The sequence below is a fragment of the Sinocyclocheilus grahami genome, unplaced genomic scaffold, assembly GCF_001515645.1.
Source record: "Sinocyclocheilus grahami isolate Dianchi unplaced genomic scaffold, SAMN03320097.WGS_v1.1 scaffold695.1, whole genome shotgun sequence".
Classification (NCBI taxonomy): Eukaryota; Metazoa; Chordata; class Actinopteri; order Cypriniformes; family Cyprinidae; genus Sinocyclocheilus; species Sinocyclocheilus grahami.
In genome coordinates, this window is record NW_015505874.1 from 994,096 (window position 1) to 1,012,506 (window position 18,411).

The following is an 18,411-nucleotide window of genomic DNA, read 5'->3' on the forward strand; positions in this document are numbered from 1 at the left end:
CAATCAAACCGCGATATGGACTAGTGTATGTGAATGTTAAATGGCAAAAATACTATTTAGCTACTACAGACGACAACCGCGAGCGTTGCAGGTGCTTAAATAGCAAACGAAACGCGCGTCTGCGCCATTCATTCTGTCACGTTCAACGCGGATGCACAGACGGTTGTCGTGGTAATGAACACCACAGCAACCACTTGTGCGTCCCCACTGAACGCGCATCTCGCATATAAAAAGCATTTTAGGGGGCCCTTGGCTTTTGGGGGCCCAAGGCGGTCGCCTACCTTTGCCTAATGGTTAAGTCCGCCTCTGGGGAGTGCTAGTGGGACCGTGGAAAAGTTTATGTTTGTCTTTTTTATATTTGTATTATTTCACAATGCATATCTATATAACATACCATAATTCAAACCAGGTGGAGATTTTGTCTGGAAAGGATAAAGGAAAGCAGGGCAAAGTTGCTCAGGTGTTTCGGCGGCGATCCTGGGTCATACTCGAGGGCCTCAACACAGTAGGAGTAAAACTAGTACGATTCTTACAGTTATTATTTCATTGCAAAATAGCACTTTTAATTGTTTCAAACACTTTCTTCCAGCATTACAGGTATATTGGCAGATCTGGAGATTACCGGGGTACTTACATTGCCAGTGAAGCTCCTCTGCTGCTGAAGGATGTTACATTAATTGACCCTACTGACAGGTGAGCATCAAACATGAAATAGAGTAATAAATACAGTAGAACGCAATGTACCCAGCTCTTAATGTATGTATCTGTGTCTAATGTTTCTTAGGAAGCCCACAGATACCGAGTGGAGATACACTGAAGAGGGCGAGCGCGTACGTGTTTCTGTCAGGACAGGACGGATTATTCCCAAACCAGTCTATCAGAGAAGAGATGGCATCATTCCCCAGCAGTGGAAAGGTGGGGTTTCCAAAAGTTTAAAAACAATGCATTTCTACCTAGAGTATTAGACATTCAGATATTTAAATATGGCTCAGTTATCAGAAATCTGAGAGTGTTTATGTACCTTGCAGATGGACCCAAAGACACATCACCAGAAGACACGCTTCAGAAAACATTCACTCCATCTTTGAAAACCCTAGAGGAAGAAGTTATGGAGAAAATGCACATTCAGGAAGATAGAAGGCCTCGTAAAAGCTACTGGTACTGAGTTACCACAGAGACTGTGTATTATGTTTCAGCATGACAACATTAGCAAGATTATTTATCATGGAGAAAAATTGTATGTGTTCTGCAGACTTTATTAATAAACCCAACCAAATGTTATGCTCGGTTTCCTTGCTTTTATGCCACAAACACATGCTACCAGCTGAAACGCATGGTTTATTTTCTGTACAAATGTACATCACCATTCAAAAGGTTAGGCTCAGTAAGATTTTTCTTTAAGGAAATTAATACTTTCATTCAGCAAGGATGTGTTAAATTGATTAAAAAGAAGACATTTGTAATGTTACAAATGATTTCCATTTCAAATCAATGCTGTTTATTTGAACTCTCTGTTCATCAAAGAATCCTGAAGAAACGAATGACGGTTTCCACACCGATATGAAGCAGCACAACTGTTTTCAACAATCATATGAAATATTTCTTGAGCAGCAAATCAGCATATCAGATCATGTGAGTAACGATGCTGAAAATGTATATATTTAAACAAATATTTTACAACATCACTGTATTTCTGATCAAATTAGTGTAGCCTTGGTGAGCATATGTCTGTTTTATCTGTCCATCTCTTGAACAATTCCCAATGTCTTTATGGTGAAATATCATGCAAATACATTATGTAGGATAGGGGTTAGATATAGAGCTATGGGTCAATTATGGTTTTGCAAGACTATCACATATAATAACATTGAGTTTATTTGTTGTTGTTGTTGTTTTTCCAGTTTATTCATTGATTGATTGATTTATTGTCACGGTTTGGTCTTGTTTATTGATGACATTCCAGTCCAGCTGGTGTCAGTGTTGCTGAGTCCTCTGAAGCGGTGCAGCGGATGTACTTCACGATGGTGGAAGAAAACTATGTTTATGGGTCTAAATGGTTGGCGAGGAACGATTTATGATTATAAACATTTATCACTTGTTTGTTTAGACTAATATAGCCATGTGCTGTTCGCGTTTTGCAGGGAAATATTCTTTTAAAAAGCATGCACGGCTCCTACTGCAAGCGTTGAATTTGGCATCGATGTTGTGATCTTAGATTTTTTAAGATATTTACAGACAGCATTTGTCCATATAAACCTGGGAGTACGGGAGGATATGAGATCAGTGGAGCTGCTTTGGTTAAAGTAATGCAAAAGCAGCAAGTCAGCGATTCTTGTGTGTGATAACGCTCTTCTGATCTGATCTGATCGGTGGAGATGTCTCTGGTAGCGTACGACAGCAGCGACGACAGTGAACGCGATGAGTCGCCGGGGTCGCCTGCTCGACCTGCGGCCAAGATCGGCGGACTTTTCGCAGCTCTGCCCTCCCCGAGAACCGCAGATCAGACATCAGCTCCTCAACCTAAGAGGATGACTTTGGATCTGCCCAAACCCAAAAAACGCACAGAACCCGTTAAAATCACCGTTCCTGAAATAAAACCAGCAGATGTGAGTTTTACTGATCCGTTAATGCCAATCGTTTTACTGAAGCTCTTTCTGATTGATGGTGTTTTTCTGCTCTAGTCTGACTCTGATGAGGACGAGCCCGTCCGAAAGAAACCAGCTCCTCAGGTATGGATCCAAAAATATTGGAGAAGGCTTGTCTTTTTTTTCTTCTTCTTTTTTTGAAATGTTGGGGGAAAATGCATACTTTTAAGCATGAGACTAAACCTTATTCATTCAACCGAATAATGTCACTTATTCATTCATCCGTTTTTTTTTACCTTATTAAATGTATGCTTCATCTTTCAAGTCAAATTCTTACAATTGATCAAGAAATGTAATACACTACAGGGCTGTTACCAATCAAATTAAATAATTACAAAATTACAACAGCAATAAATAATGTTATGGGATTAATATTGTAAATACAATTTTGAACATACAAATAAAAAATGTTGGGGGAAAATGCATACTTTTAAGCATGAGACTAAACCTTATTCATTCAACCGAATAATGTCACTTATTCATTCATCCGATTCCTTCAAACCTCTGAATTATTCAGTAACAAAAATGCCGGGTGTGGCTTGGAGAATATGCGCAATAATTCTGTTCTGATCTTTGTTTGGAACTATTTTCGTTGGTGAAATAGAACAAAACAGTCAATTGTGTCTAAAAATGTAAGTAACTTCATATACTTTACTACTTGTTTGTTGAACTAAAATCAATGTAACATTTGCAATCGTGAAAATATTCAGCAAAATAGATCCCTTGTCATGGTATGTTACTTGACTATATCATGCTATAAATAAACTAAACATTTTGAATTTTTACCTATGTTTGTTCTGTGAGTTTTTTTATGTGTGCCGTACGCTCATTTGATTTCTCCATGAAAGTCTCTCACAGAGACAGGCAGCACGAGCCTCAACAGCGTGACATTGATAATACAAATATACTATCAATTATCAATCACTGTTTAAGCTGAATGTAATAAAATCAGAAGAATCATTCGCACGTTTTGATGCATGATTATTTTTTGTCACTTAAGTTTTAATCAGGCTATTAGTCCTGTCGGGCGAGTACAATTCTCAAGCCATTTTTCAGTAAACTTGCATTAACCCATTTAAAGTAGTTCGGAGGCTGGACAGCAAGCTGGTGTTCGACTGTATTCTGTAACCGCAATTCTCTCTAATGACGCGGTAACTACAGCCGGGGGGAAAAGAGAACTCTTGATGGACACTCACTGGGTCCGTTAAGACTGGAGACATTTTTGTGGTAATGTGACCAAAAATATTTAAGACTGAATATTTAAATCTGATTTTAAGACTTTTTAAGGACCCGCGGCCACCCTGACAAATATACTAATGTAAACAAGAATACTAATAATAAATTTCACCCTTTTAAGATTCTGAGTTGACAGAATTTATACTTCCCTTACCAGTCTAAGAAATTGTCTGCAAACAATCTCTTTAGTGAGCGAGTACTGAATTGAAGTGTGCATGGCAACTTCAAGCTGAGTTTTCTTCAGGAATTCAACAGTCTGCACCAAGAACACAAAGACAACATGAAGCAGCTCATGTGGAAACAATACCAAAATATAAAACATGTAATTTTGTAGTCAAACACACAATAGGTTGGATGGATATATTACTGTTTTATAGTCCAAAACACACAAGAACTCACTAGCTGTCCTGTTCGGGTCTGGACTCTGTCCTCTGGCCGTCCCTCCCGAAGAAGCTACAGGAAAAAACAAAGCAAACCGTGAACACTTGAAATTATGTTAATGATGCTGAAGTTCACCCACAAATTTACATTTGCTTAAAATGTACTCAGCCTCGGGCCATCCAAGATGTAGATGAGTTTGTTTCTTCATCAGAACAGATTTGGAGAAATGTAGATTTAGCACTGTAAACAGTGCTTGATGTGTGCAGATTTCTCCCCTGATTCAGACGAGCAGTACTATGGACAAAGGACTTGTATTTTAGCAACTGTTTGAAGTTTAAAAAGTCTTAATGGTGGTTTTGCTTCTTACAGGGTTCGTACACATTTTTACCAATACATTTCCATGACTTTTGAGACAATATTCATGACCTAAATGTTCCATTATTTTACAATAAGAATAAAAATCTGTTCAAATTATCATAGCATATGTTAACTAAAATGAATGATTATTAATGCTACTCGTTTGCTTTCTTGTTTTAGTAATAAGTACAAGCTGCAACTGCGCCAGACCTTACTCCACATTTCACATCACTGAATATTATCATTTATTTAACTGTGTGGCCAGGGTGGCCATTTTGGTGTCATTTTGTGTGTACGATATAGCCTATGCGCAATCCCGCACCGAAATTCACGACCCGATTAAACACAATTCTATTATACAGAGTTTTGTGAAATAGATTTCAATGACTTTTCCAAAACTTTCTGGGTTTATTTATTTTTCCAAAACTTTTCCAGGCCTGGAAATTGGTGTTTTAAAATTCCATGACTTTTCCAGGTTTTTCATGACCGTACGAACCCTGTTCTTAAAACATGCAGCTTTTCCCTTCACAAGTCATTGATTGATGGACTGGAGTCGTGTGGATTACTTGTGGATTATTGTGATGTTTTTATCAGCTGTTTGGACTCTCATTCTGACGGCACCCATTCACTGCAGAGGATCCACTGGTGAGCAAGTGATGCAATGTTACATTTCTACAAATCTGTTAAGAAACAAACTCATCCACATCTTGGATGGCCTGAGGCAGTGGCGAAGCTACAGTTAGGCCCAGGTGGGCATGAGCCCACCCAATTAAAAATTGGTAATTTTCCAAATGGATGTAATTAATTAAACAACAATAATAATAAATATCTCATTTCACTATAACTTTTTAGATTTAGTTTAAAATGATATTAAACGTGAGTTTTCATACAGGCAGTTTCTTAATTTTCAATCTTGTTCGTAATGTTTTTACGACGCAAGGACATAATAGTAAAATGCGCACGTTTGTGGAATTTGAAAATAGAAAAACAAATATCAATCAGTCCTTTAAAAAGTATACACTGGATATCCCAATTGAATTTATAGATTGGAAACTTCTGAGCCAAGCTTATTTGAAGCTCATATTAGCATAGGTACAGTGTTTGATCCACTTAATAGATGAGTCCTTTGTGGAAAGAAACACATAAACATTGTACTTGACCCCGTAATGCTTTAGTTGACGTAAGTTAATGCATTAGCTAACATTAACAACGAGCAATGCATTTGTTATAATATTTATTCATATTTGTTGATGTTACTTAATAGAAATATGACTGTTCATTGTTGTTTGTATTAGCTCAGGTATGATTATTAACAGTTAATTTATTAGTAAACGCTGAAATTAACATTAATGTTAATAAATGTTTTAGAAGTATTGTGTATTGAACCTTTGTGCTGTATTTTCTGTTGGCAATTTGACATGCAGTTTTCATACTCTATATTTTGCCCACCCAATTTTATGTAGGCACACCCACTTAATCATTCCTGGCCCCTGCCCCGAGTACATTTTCATGACAAACATTTTATGGCAATTGATTTGTAGATTTAACTAACCTACAAAAAGTCGTGGGAAGTCGTGGCCTAATGGTTAGAGCTCGGACTCATAACCCAAAAGCTGTGGGTTCGAGTCTCGTACCGGCAGGGATTGTAGGTGGGGGGAGTGAATGTACAGCACTCTCTCCCACCTTCAATACCCCGACTGAGGTGCCCTTGAGCAAGGCACCGAACCCCCAACTGCTCCCCGGGCGCCGCAACATAAATGGCTGCCCACTGCTCCGGGTGTGTGTTCACGGTGTGTGTGTGTGTGTTCACTGCTGTGTGTGTGCACTTTGGATGGGTAAATGCAGAGCACTAATTCCGAGTATGGGTCACCATACTTGGCCACATGTCACTTCACTAACCCTTATTTCCTCTGCAAACATGCCTTTATTCTCCTGTGAAGGATAGACAGCCAGACCTTGGGGTAGCAGTTTGTTGCGGCCCAGTGGTTTTTTCACAAAAACTGTGTCACCTCGTCCACCGAGCTCTGTAAAATAAATATTACGTCAAAATCCCAGTTTTTAAATCATACTTAAAGGTGCAGTAAGTGATTTCTGAGAAACGCTGTTGAAAGTGGATCGGACCGAGCACCAAAACACACGTGTAGCCAATCACCAGTAAGGGGCGTGTCCAGTAGTGATGGGGGGAGGTGCCTGTGTTGAATAGCATGTTCAGAAATTTGGGGGCGGAGGCAAGATAGGGGTGTGATTGTCACCAGTAAGGGGCGTGTCCAGTAGTGATGGGGGGAGGTGCCTGTGTGGAATAGCATGTTCAGAAATTTGGGGGCGGAGGCAAGATAGGGGTGTGATTCTTTTTTGGTAGGGGCATGTTTGTTTTGGTGATTTCAAATATCAACAGCATTTCTCAGAAATCGCTTACTGCTGCTTTAACACGTTTTCTTAAGGCAAGAGCACCCACTGGGCACCGTCTGGGTGAGGATGAGCTCCATTTTGTCCTGGGGTTTGTGTTTTGTGTCCTCAAACAAGCGGTACACTCTGTGTCGTCGGGGATGTAGTCTGGGTGGCTTTCCCTCTTTTGATAAAGGAACCTTCCAACAGCGTTCAACAATAGCTGTATTCTGGAATGAGATTAAATCAAGAAATCAATCTAAAGATGTAGATGCATTTTCATCTCAAATCCAGCCCCAAAGCCATTTCAGTGGAGCCAAATACTCATTCTGTATTAAATGTGTGCATGCATGAACTACAGATCATCTGTGTCAACTCATCAAACATAAAGAGTTTATAAAAATAATCTTATTTGGCACTGGGCAAGACGTCGTCACAATAACAATAACGCTAGTCAGAAATCATGTATTCTGAACTGTAAACAGCACTATGATATCTGCCATTGCGTTGTTGATCTAGATCAGTTGTTTTCCTGCCGCTTACCTTGCATGCTGTTTGAGACAGATTCTGTATTCGACTCCAGCATGATTTCAGATTTGTAAGATTCCAGCAGCTTTGAAGGACAAACCTTGATGATGCGACCGCCCACATGATTGATATAGACTTTACGGTTGAAAATGAATGAATTTAATTATTTGGAAATATGAATCATCGCCACCAACCGTAGCATAGCATAAAAAATCTATCAAAATTCACATGTATTTCCGCACTAACTGTCACAAACTATCATTGCACTCCATAACCACATGAAAAGCAATGGATGGGATGTTAAAGGACCCCTAGAAGGGTAGCTGTTTATTTTGCCTGACAAAAATATCAGAACGTCAATTTGTTTAACGAGTCGAATTTGTACACACTTTAATACACCAATATAGTACAACACGCTTGTTTTCCAAATTGTTGTATGACATTATAAGCAAATATTTATAACGGTAATCATATAACTAGATACCTAGATACCCAAGTACTCGAAACTCGGTTTCAAAATAAAAGACCTTGCTCAATAAAAGTCTCTTCTAAGCCGGATACATGTATTTACTGTGAAACATATTGGACCTAGTTATGTTTTTCTGATATTTAATCTTCATGGACTCCAACCCGTGGAATGGGTAAGTTTAAAATTGCTTTATTGATTTGTAAAGAATATAAATCAACAAAAAAATTGGCTAAGCATCAAAATCTTATAAAACATGTAAAATGGCAGATTACTCATACAAAACAAATAGAGAATGTATAAACTGTATTCACATGCACTGTTTCAATTTCACTACCTTAAGTATTATTTGAAAAATAATTTTGGTAAACAAGAGTGTAAAAAAACAGCAGGGAAAAGGCCCAACAAATTAGTATAAAATTATATGCAATGCAGTTTACATTTCAATACACATCAGTGGCAAATGATGGAATCATATGACGCAATACAAACAAATACAAACAATAAAAGTCTTGTAAAAATTACATTGAGAGAACACTCAGAAATTCTTTTCAGAAACGTGATAAATACACTGAAAATCAAACTACACTGTTAGTAATGGCCGTCTTTAAAAAATGTTTCACAAAATACATGGTTTCAAATGAATAAATAACAATTTGTAGTGATCTTGCATATTATGAAAGTTTAAAGAAAGGAGGCTTTAGATTATCAGTGACATCTCTATTTTGACCGTCTCTGTGGGTGCATAGTTTATTGAAATAAACTATTTCTTTTGTCATGTAAAGAACTGTAATACCGTCTGTCTATATAACTATTTTTATAATACCAGCCTATAAACTACCAGGGCTTTAATTGAATTATTAAGACAGTTCTGCTGTTAAACTGTGATGTTTAAGACCACAATTGCACCACAACAATGGAAAACAAGAGATTACAATTAACCCTTAAAAGTACATTTTCAGATCTGTCTGGCCAATGACAATCATTGTTGTTTCTCACCATGCACATCCTACTTTAAGCATCGTGATGAGCTTTAAAAAAAAAAGAGCTTTAAAATTCAGTTCAAAGAGAAAGCAGAGATACCTCGGCATGTCTCCTTATCTAAAATGATCTGAAAGGTAACTGACATGACATGACACTGAAACAAGTGACCGGGATAAAACATTAACAATCAAGTTTACAACATCACTTCACACAGTAACGCATTATAATGGATAGATTTATAGATCCGTTATAATGCAGTAATTTATGATGATGGAATAAGAATGCGATTACATTTTAAAATATTGTATATTTTAGCATAGTACAGGCTATAAGGACCATTTTGAGTTGGGAAACAACAAGTGTGTCTATAAGACGCAGTATATGTATTTTTTCTTGTTGCACTGAATCAAGCATCCTATTGCAAAGCATTGCTTATCTTGAAGTACTAGTTCTCTCAAAAATGCTAATTTGCTGAGAATTGATTCACCCTCAGGTCACCCAAGATATAGATGAACTTATTTCTTCATCAGAACAGATTTAGAGAAATGTAGCATTACATCACTTGCTCACTAATGCAGTGAATGGGTGCCGTCAGAATGAGAGTCCAAACAGCTGATAAAAACATCACAATAATCCACAATTAATCCAGTCCATTAGTTAACCTCGTGTGAAGTGAAAAACTGCACGTTTGTAAGAAACAAATCCATCATTAAGGAGATTTAACTTTAAAAATGTTGCTTCTGACCAAAATACAGGTCCATAATTCATAATCACACTTCCTCCAGTACAAAAAATTCCATCTCCTGTTGTCCTCTCGTATCAAAATCCACTGACATATTTGTTTTGAACAGTTTTGGACTGTTATTGCTTGTAAACTGTGCTCGACTTGTGCATATTTCTCTCCTGATTCAGACGAGACAATTTTTTCACTGGAGAAACCAATATTATGGACATTGTGGATTACCGTGATGTTTTATCAGCTGTTTGGACTCTCATTCTGACGGCACCCATTCACTGCAGAGGATCCATTGCTGAGCAAGTGATGTAATGCTAAATTTCTCCAAATCTGTTCTGATGAAGAAACAAACTCATCTTCATCTTGGATGGCCTGAGAGTGAGTACATTTTCAGCAAATGTTCATTTTTTTAGTGAACTTTTACTTTAACACGCATCCCATCCGCACTTGTGTGCATATATGCTGCTAATAAATGTTCACAAAAGCTTTCAGAGAGGAGGTAGAAATAAAATGTTGCCTTGAATGTGCATGATTGCTCTACAATCACAAAAGTAACAGAAGGCAATATAATGAGGGCACAGATTCAGTTTTTCTATGTCAGAAGGCTGGAGGAAATGGCCTTGCTAGGTTTCCTGTGCCAGGATTTCTCACCAATGACAGTGTGTGAGAAAATCTGACCTTTGTTTTATGAAAACAGTTTGTGGTTGCTTCCTTATCAAACATCTATGCTAAGGCCATTGGCTCTTGTGGAAAAGTTGAGTTAACTTAAAAGTATTGTATAAATGTGTGTTTACATAAACATACTTAAGATTAACATTACAAAGCAAAGGTTTGTATATTCCCCAAAAGCACATGTGTAGCAAATAAATGAGCAAGGCTATTATGTGAATGAAAATGCAGAATATTGATACAATATTGCCGTGATCAACCTGTACTGTATAAAGCACTATATAAATAAAGGTGACTTGACCACACAACTGTATCTCCTAAGAAAAGCAAATAGGCAGTGATTTGGCGAATTCGCTAAAATGTAACGCCCACGTGTAATAGGATTCATGAGTAGTACAATGCAAACAAGGCCTCAAAATCTGATTTTCCCGACATAGTAGGTCCATGTGCCAGTACAGTCAACCGATAACACTGGAGGATAATACTGGTATAGTAATAATAGCAATATAGCGCTTAATTCTGTTTAAAATGGCTTACATGTTCAGATCAAAAAGAAAGAAACGTATAATTCATCACCATTTTTGTCTGTGAAATTAAACTCCTCCCACACAAACACAAGTTAAAAAAGACTGTTTGGAGTTTTGGAGTGCTATCTGGTACAATCATACGCCACGTGTGACACGTCTTCATACTCTTCAGCATGTGCAGGGCAGAGTTGTAGTGTTTGACCCAGCTAGCTGCCCCACTGCCATGAGCAGAATGTCTTTCTTTTCCTTATAAAAGCGCAGCTCCCGTCCTGCCAGACGGGCCTCTTCCAGCTCGCGCTCGGTGGCGGCCATCTCTCGATTGATTGTACCGGATAAAGTGTGTTCTCGACTGACCCAGTCGGCGGCCATTTGTGTACGCATGTCATCGTCTAGCGCTCGGTGGGAGTAATGAGCAAGCACTTCCTGTTTATAAAAAAGGCTGATTGTTATACACACCATAGACAGGTCAGCGAAACATATTAATGGGCCAAATAAATATTTACAAGAAACGAATGAGGGAATAAGAAAAAAAAGAAAAATAAATATATATATATATTAAATGATTTTTTTTTGTCAAAATGCAATCATATTTTAGTTTTTATTAAAATTTTTGCCAGTGATATTTTACTATCACTGAGATACTATTATAGTTATTTTAGTAATATTTTGAATTCATTTTAGTTTTATATTTTCCATTTTCATTTTCCAAGTTTTCATAGTCATTTTTATTCGTTTTTTTAATATGTCTATATTGTTTATATTGTATATCAAGTTATACTAAATAAAATTATAAATGTCACCTTGGAAACTAGCTTTTTTATTTGTATATTTGATTTATTTTGTATATTTTAGTAAACATTTATTTTATTTCAAGAAAATTTTGCAGCATCTCTCTGACCCTAAATCTGTCAGGAACAGTATAAAGTTTGGTGGACTTTCCTTCCTTTTACTTTGCTTTACTTTTCTAGTATTAGAAATAATAGTTTCTATGCTACTTCTTTCTTTTTATTTCACTGTGACTGAGTCGGCCAAGTTTCTGTACTCAAAACAGTTGGTGACATGTAAATGTGGGCGATCATGTCAGAATAGTGTTAATAAACTGTATTTTTGGAGTGAGGAGGAAGTTTTGAGATTTGCTGTAAACAAGTTACAGCACACAGCGCAGTAAATTATTTTATTTTAAAAGATGAAGGTACATATGACTACTCACGATATTACTCTTTTAAGTACTACTGAAAATTGAATATTTGCCTTCACCTGACGAGAGCATTGCCTTTCTCTCATGGCTTTGAGACTACCATTCCAATGGAGAAGCTGGAAAACCGTCATCAGTTCCTGAGAAAAAAGTTACAATTAAAATCCACATGTAAAGTTAACCACAACTTTTCATATAGTCCAATAATGATCTCATTTACCTGGAACTCTAGCATAGATTTCCCCTTGTTAGACTCTAACATGAACCGAAAAGCACCGATGCCTGTACTAGGATTATCAGCTTCTTCTCTGTTTCCCTGCAGTAAATAAAGATGAGTAAAGTTCAACAATGTCAACAATACACTTTTGTCCAAAGGTTCTGGGTTTTATTTGAAAGAAATTTGTACTTTCATTCAGCAGGGATGCATTAAACTGTTCAAAAAAGACAACAAAGACATTTATAATGTTTCAAAATGCTGTTTAAAGAATCCTGAAAAAATGTATGAGAATAATAATAACTTTTTCTTGAGCGAATTAGCATATTATAATGATTTCTGAAGGATCATGTGACACTGAAGACTGGAGTAATGAAGCTGAAAATTCAGCTTTGCCATCATAAAAATTACATTTTTAAATATATTAATATATTTAAAATATATTATTATTGTAATAACATTTCACAATATTACAGTTTTTTGCATTTTGATCAAATAAATGCAACCTTGTTGAGCATAAAAGACTTTCAGAAACCTTTTTTTTTTTTTTTTACTTCCCGACCCCAAACTTTTGAACGTTAGTGTAGGTCAAATTATTAAAATAAAATGTCTAAGTTAATTCAATAGTTCACAAAAAAAAAATACAAATTCTGTTATCATTTACTCATGCACATGTTTGTAAACAAGTATGTTTATCAGTCTTGATTGAATGTTTCACTAAATAGCCAGAGCAGGGTAGATGTTAAGTTTTATATTATTTAATATTTCTTTGCCTACAGCCCATGAGTCATAACTACTTTTATAAAGCTTGAAAACTCCAGAGCCCTTTGATTGTAACTGCATGCAAAAGAGAAATCAGCATTTTGTGTTCCACAGAAGAATAAAAAAGTAAATGAAGCTAGAACTTTCATTTTTGGGTGAACTTATCCCTTTAACTGAAAGAATTCCCCTCAAAAACTGAGATAACTGCGAGAACTCACATTAAAAGAGGCTAGAGCCTCACACACACTCTTCTCTATGAACTCATCTGTGATGTGTCGAGATGGATGCTCATTGAAAACAGAATTCATTAGGGCAATTTTGGCCGTGCTCCGTCTTGCTTCAGCTTTGGTTGGGCAGAACTGAGAAGATCAAAGATGCTATTTAACCACAGTGTAATCGAATCCTGAAGATGCTCACAGAATTCATTTCCAAGAGATCCTCAAGAGAAAACATTAGGCAGGAAATATGCAGACACAGATGGCAACTAAAACGCAATTATTTATTTTCTGAAGATCTGAAGTTCCAAGACAAATGCATTGGAAAATGTAAAGAGAATATTGCATGCCTGAAAACTCCCGAAGCAACTTCCCCCGGGGAGACTGACGTAGCAGACATAAGGGGGGTTATTGGATGGGACCATCTCATAGACTACAAGAGCCCCGTTCCTCAGGTCAGCACCTCGTGACTGCTTCATCTGCCAGAACTCCTGCAAGGCCTCCACGACATTCACTGTGGGAATAAGACCATCATATCAGAGTTTACAACACTATTCTAGTATATTTTAAGACTCATGAGCTCAAATGTGTTATATTCAAGTTGAAGTAACTTAAAGACCCCCTGTGGTGAAAATCAAGTTTTTAAATTTGTTTAAATATCTGTTTTTTTTATATATGCCTAAAGGTACAGTTCACCCAAAAATGAAAATTCTGCCATCATTTACTCACCCCTGTATGAGTTTCTTTCTTCTCTTTGAACACAAAAGAAGATATGTTGGTAACCAAACAGCTGCTGCTAGCCATTGAATTCCATAGTATTTTTAGCCCATGTTAGCGGCAACTGCTTGGTTCAAAATATCTTCTTTTGTGTTCAACAGATAAAAGCAGCTCATACACATTTGAAACTATCGGAGTAAATGATGGCAGAATTTTTTTTCGGTGAACTATCTCTTTAAAGACAAACCATCTGCAAATTCATCAGTTAACACCGTTGCTGAGCATTTTTTTCTAAAAACTGCAGTGTCTCAAAAACACGGTTTATAACCGATGGTAGCCGTTTCCTACCGTCAAAAACATGTAACCAATCCTGTCAAGTAGGGGGTGGGGCTTTACATATAATTAGCTAGATAGATGTTGAGTTTTAGAAGGTATGGTGAATGGGACCATGGCTGTGTGAGATTAAAAATACATGATTAGCTGTTTGATAGCATTTTCAAGTGAAGGCTAATGATATCGATTACCATTTAGAGCGCGATACATAAAATGCATTACAATTCTGATACATCGACTTGAATAATTCGTAATCAGTTTCTGGTTCAATCATACATGGCTGAATTAATCCAAAATTGCAACTTGTCATTGTGTAGCATTTACTACTTCAGTTAACTGAGTGAAAGTAGAGCAGGTAGTCTGAGTTTGTGGGATTAAGTAGAGGTGGGGCTAATTTGCATATTCATGAATCCACATATACTAAGCCCGCCCGCCTCTGCTCACTCAAGCCGGCCTCCGTATACTCTAGGCCTCTGGCCTCTACTCACTCAAGGCTGCGGTGTGTGACGCTGTTTCGTTGTGAAAGCGAAACTACTTTGTTTGGCCTTCCAGTTTAACCCAAATATTCAGATGTGTGCAGCACATTTTATGGAGGACTGCTTCCTGATCCTGGTAGAGTAGACTACAATGCCGGCTGTTCTGACTCACAGACTGCAAGTACTTTTTTTATATTTAAAGAATTTGCCACTGACGATTCAAACGCGAGTTTTTTGGGCAGTGTAGAAAGTCAGTATAAGTCATCATAATCCTGACTGGATCCTAACCAGTGGTCATTCAACTGAGACGGCGCTACTGTCAGTCACAGAAGCCTTGCAGATTGCAAAAGCTGATTCCAAATCATCAGTGCTTTTGACACTGTCAATCATCAGATCCTCCTGTCTGCCCTCTCTTCACTGGGCATCACAGGGATTCCACTTCGCTGGTTTGAATCCTATCTCACTGGTAGGTCTTTCAGGGTGGCTTGGGGAGGGGAGGTATCCAAAGCACATCAACTTGTCACTGGGGTTCCTCAGGGATCAGTTCTTGGACCCCTCCTCTTCTCCATATACACAACATCCCTGGGTCCCATCATACAGGCACACCGTCACACGCTTGAGGTATTCGGCCAATCACAATGCACTGGATAGCTGGCCAATCAGAGCACACCTCGCTTTTCAGACCGATGAGCTTTGTAAAAATGTACGCGTTTCAGAAAGTCGGGGCATAGAGGAGAAACAATAATGTACAGTATGTGGAAAATAATGTGTTTTTTTTTACCTTAAACCGCATAAACACATTTCATTAAACCAAATACACAAAATAATGTTCTTTTTAGCAAAATCATATGACCCCTTTAAGAGTGTTGAGTTATATTCAAGCTATTATTTTCATGGAAAATATCTCATTCTCTTTGATATCAAAAATGAGTTTTAAAGGATAACATTTGTGACAGTATAGAGAACTTTATTATTACTGAATAAACCCAAATATATTAAGCATTACTTTTACAAAAGTTCATAAATTCATCTTGATACACAATGAAAAGCACATGTTCATTAAATGGCCGATATAAAAGAAGCTTGTTGTTGTGGAATTGCTTAGATACTAGTTTCTAACAGGAAATAAGGGTGGTGTATTTGGATGGGAGTAATGTGAAAATCATCACAGCCGCACATGACACTCAAGCTCAAATATATAAAGGTCGTTCTTCTGCAAATGAAAGCTAAGCTTCTTGGAGGTTGTACTCAGATTGTCTGAGGTGTCTCGGAGGTAGATTAAAACACTTAACCTCCCTCTAAAGAACATTGGCAACAGTCTATCCAACGATAATCCCTTTAATGTAATTAGGTCAGCATGTCAGGGGGGCTCAATCTGAACGCTCAAATCGAATGTTTAAACACATGGTGCTGCAAAATACTGTCTAGATAGGGAGCTGAATGAGTGCATCTCATGAAGAACATGTCTGGGTAATATTTCATATAATTCTTTAATATATCTGGGTAATCTATAGACAAGAAAATATTTTGCAAGAAAATTAAGCCTTTTTTTACTTTGTGATTGTTATTTTCATAATTCAGCACACTGCCTTTCCTGTGTCTATATTGTTCTTCATGACTCTCAATTTAATTTAAATAAATTATATTATTTATAATAAATGCAAACACCAAAATGGTTCTAAATATAGACTTGATTCTATGCAATATATATATATATCTTAGAGTGAAATGAGATTCAAACCCCCTACTGCTGAGACATCACTAGAAGCTAGGTTTTGGGAGAGATATAATAAATGAAATTCTCTCATTTTAAGCAGAAATTCTTGTGAATTTCAATACACATTTCTGAATGAATTTGCTTCAAATATCTTGCATGTGGGTCAGTTAAGTGGCACATTTTTTAGTTCAGAGCTAGCCTATTAAATAATTCAAAAATACATTAAAATATAATTCATACAGAGAAAAAGTTATAAGTTAAAAGTCATATTTAGGAGGGCTTAAAGTGTCTGGGTGGTGTAAAAAAAAAAAAAAGATAGATACGTAGATTCTATAATAGTACAATAATAAATATTATATTTATACTTTTTATGAAAGGTTAATTCAGGTCAAATTGAGTAACCCCAAGAAAACTTAATGATATTCATCATTCAAAAAATAATTTGTGAAAATAAAGATTTGTACTCTCACGTGTGTTTAATGTGCATGTGAAATATTGTATTACATTTAATATGATGGGTAAACTACTTTTTAAATACACACATTCTGAGAGTCATATAGAAATAATGTGTAAACTTTAATATATAAAATAATAATATATAAACATAGTATAAGAACCAATTTGAATACAAATGTTTACATTTATAAGCATTTAACATTTACATTTGTAACTATGTTTTCAAAATATCTCTCATTGTTTATCACTGACCCTTATGCTCTCATGTGCAAAACATATCCACGTTCACCCCACATACCCCTGCCGTATCCTTGCGTGTGTTTGGCAAAGCTCCGGACCACCGCGTCCACTGCCTCTCTCAGAACCGCCGGGTTGGTGGGATTGGACAGACCCAGACCCGCCGACATGTCCAACGAACCGAACCCGCTGCCCATGATACCGGACCCGAGGCTGTGGAGCTGAAGGGGCGGCGGTGGTGGCGGCGGCCCCGGGGAGGCAGACACCGAGATGTGGGAACCCTGTGCCGAGGAAAGAGTGCCGGTTACACCGGGCCGCAGGGACCGGAGAGTCCCGGTCGCGCTCGCTCCGTATCCGATACCGGGCTGTAAGCGCTGATGGCGAAGAGACTCCATTGTCTCGAAAAGTGATGCAAAAGAAACCAACACAAAGAGAACGACTGCTAGAAGCGATTGCAAAGCCTTTAAAGATGCATATGACAAACATAAAAGTGTTTCTCGAAGGTATTAGCTTTGTTAAGCTGATTGGGCAAAATATTATTTACTGTTTGGGGCGTAAAACTGCCATAGGGAGGAAAAAGGAGCAGCATATGCTTGTGTTTGACCAATGGATGGATTCACGCTGTATGACGTGGCATGTCCGGACAACCCTTCTTAAATACACAAGTCTCTGTAACCAACTTAATATAAACGTCGCCGTTTTCAAAGATTTGCTAAACATGTATATTGCTCACGCGAGCAAAGATACTAAAATTGAAATAGAGCCACTGAGAACAACTACTACTAAACATGGTTGACAATTAATTCAAGATAGGCTACTGCTTATGCTGGTATTTTCCTTAAAGGGGTCATATGATGCGATTTCAAGTTTTCCTTTCTCTTTGGAGTGTTACAAGCTCTTGGTGCATAAAGAAGATCTGTAAAGTTGCAAAGACTAAAGTCTCAAATCCAAAGAGAAATTCTTTATAAAAGTTAAGAGACAACGACGCCTACCTAAAACAGCTCGTTCTAACACGCCCCCACATGTCTACGTCACAATGTGGGAAGATTTGCGCCCGCCCAAATGTTCACGCAAAGAAAGAAGGCGTAACTTTTATTCTCGCTGTAGTATTGTTGCCGCCGTGGATGAAGCGGAGTCCAGCCCGGGGTCGTCACATGTGGTTCCTGCAGGCATCA

The 18,411-nt window shown here is 37.4% G+C and overlaps 4 protein-coding genes across 4 annotated transcripts in view; 2 read left to right on the plus strand and 2 right to left on the minus strand.

Annotated features, from left to right (window-relative positions):
• Window positions 1-1,293, plus strand: part of LOC107559719 (probable 39S ribosomal protein L24, mitochondrial) — a 4,212-nt gene extending 2,919 nt beyond the window's left edge. The window contains exons 3-6 of the mRNA XM_016243632.1: window positions 410-505; window positions 590-693; window positions 785-915; window positions 1,029-1,293. Of these exons, the coding sequence (XP_016099118.1) occupies window positions 410-505; window positions 590-693; window positions 785-915; window positions 1,029-1,165 (468 nt within the window). The 3' untranslated portion in view covers window positions 1,166-1,293. The remainder of the gene's footprint in view (window positions 1-409; window positions 506-589; window positions 694-784; window positions 916-1,028) is intronic.
• A 680-nt stretch (window positions 1,294-1,973) lies between these two features.
• LOC107559679 (proline-rich protein PRCC-like) lies at window positions 1,974-4,014 on the plus strand. The gene is made up of 3 exons (XM_016243576.1): window positions 1,974-2,606; window positions 2,682-2,729; window positions 4,003-4,014. The coding sequence occupies exons 1-3, from the start codon at window positions 2,376-2,378 to the stop codon at window positions 4,012-4,014; spliced, it is 291 nt and encodes a 96-aa protein (XP_016099062.1). The 5' UTR covers window positions 1,974-2,375.
• Window positions 4,006-7,837, minus strand: LOC107559696 (39S ribosomal protein L9, mitochondrial-like). The gene is made up of 5 exons (XM_016243592.1): window positions 7,548-7,837; window positions 7,075-7,234; window positions 6,519-6,643; window positions 4,281-4,334; window positions 4,006-4,137 (listed from the first exon to the last, which is right to left on the minus strand). The coding sequence occupies exons 1-5, from the start codon at window positions 7,653-7,655 to the stop codon at window positions 4,021-4,023; spliced, it is 564 nt and encodes a 187-aa protein (XP_016099078.1). The 5' UTR covers window positions 7,656-7,837; the 3' UTR covers window positions 4,006-4,020.
• A 2,891-nt stretch (window positions 7,838-10,728) lies between these two features.
• LOC107559720 (LIX1-like protein) lies at window positions 10,729-18,134 on the minus strand. Its single transcript, XM_016243633.1, has 6 exons — window positions 17,298-18,134; window positions 13,651-13,814; window positions 13,304-13,444; window positions 12,330-12,425; window positions 12,172-12,249; window positions 10,729-11,337 (listed from the first exon to the last, which is right to left on the minus strand). The coding sequence occupies exons 1-6, from the start codon at window positions 17,629-17,631 to the stop codon at window positions 11,083-11,085; spliced, it is 1,068 nt and encodes a 355-aa protein (XP_016099119.1). The 5' UTR covers window positions 17,632-18,134; the 3' UTR covers window positions 10,729-11,082.
• Between the last annotated feature and the right edge of the window lie 277 nt (window positions 18,135-18,411).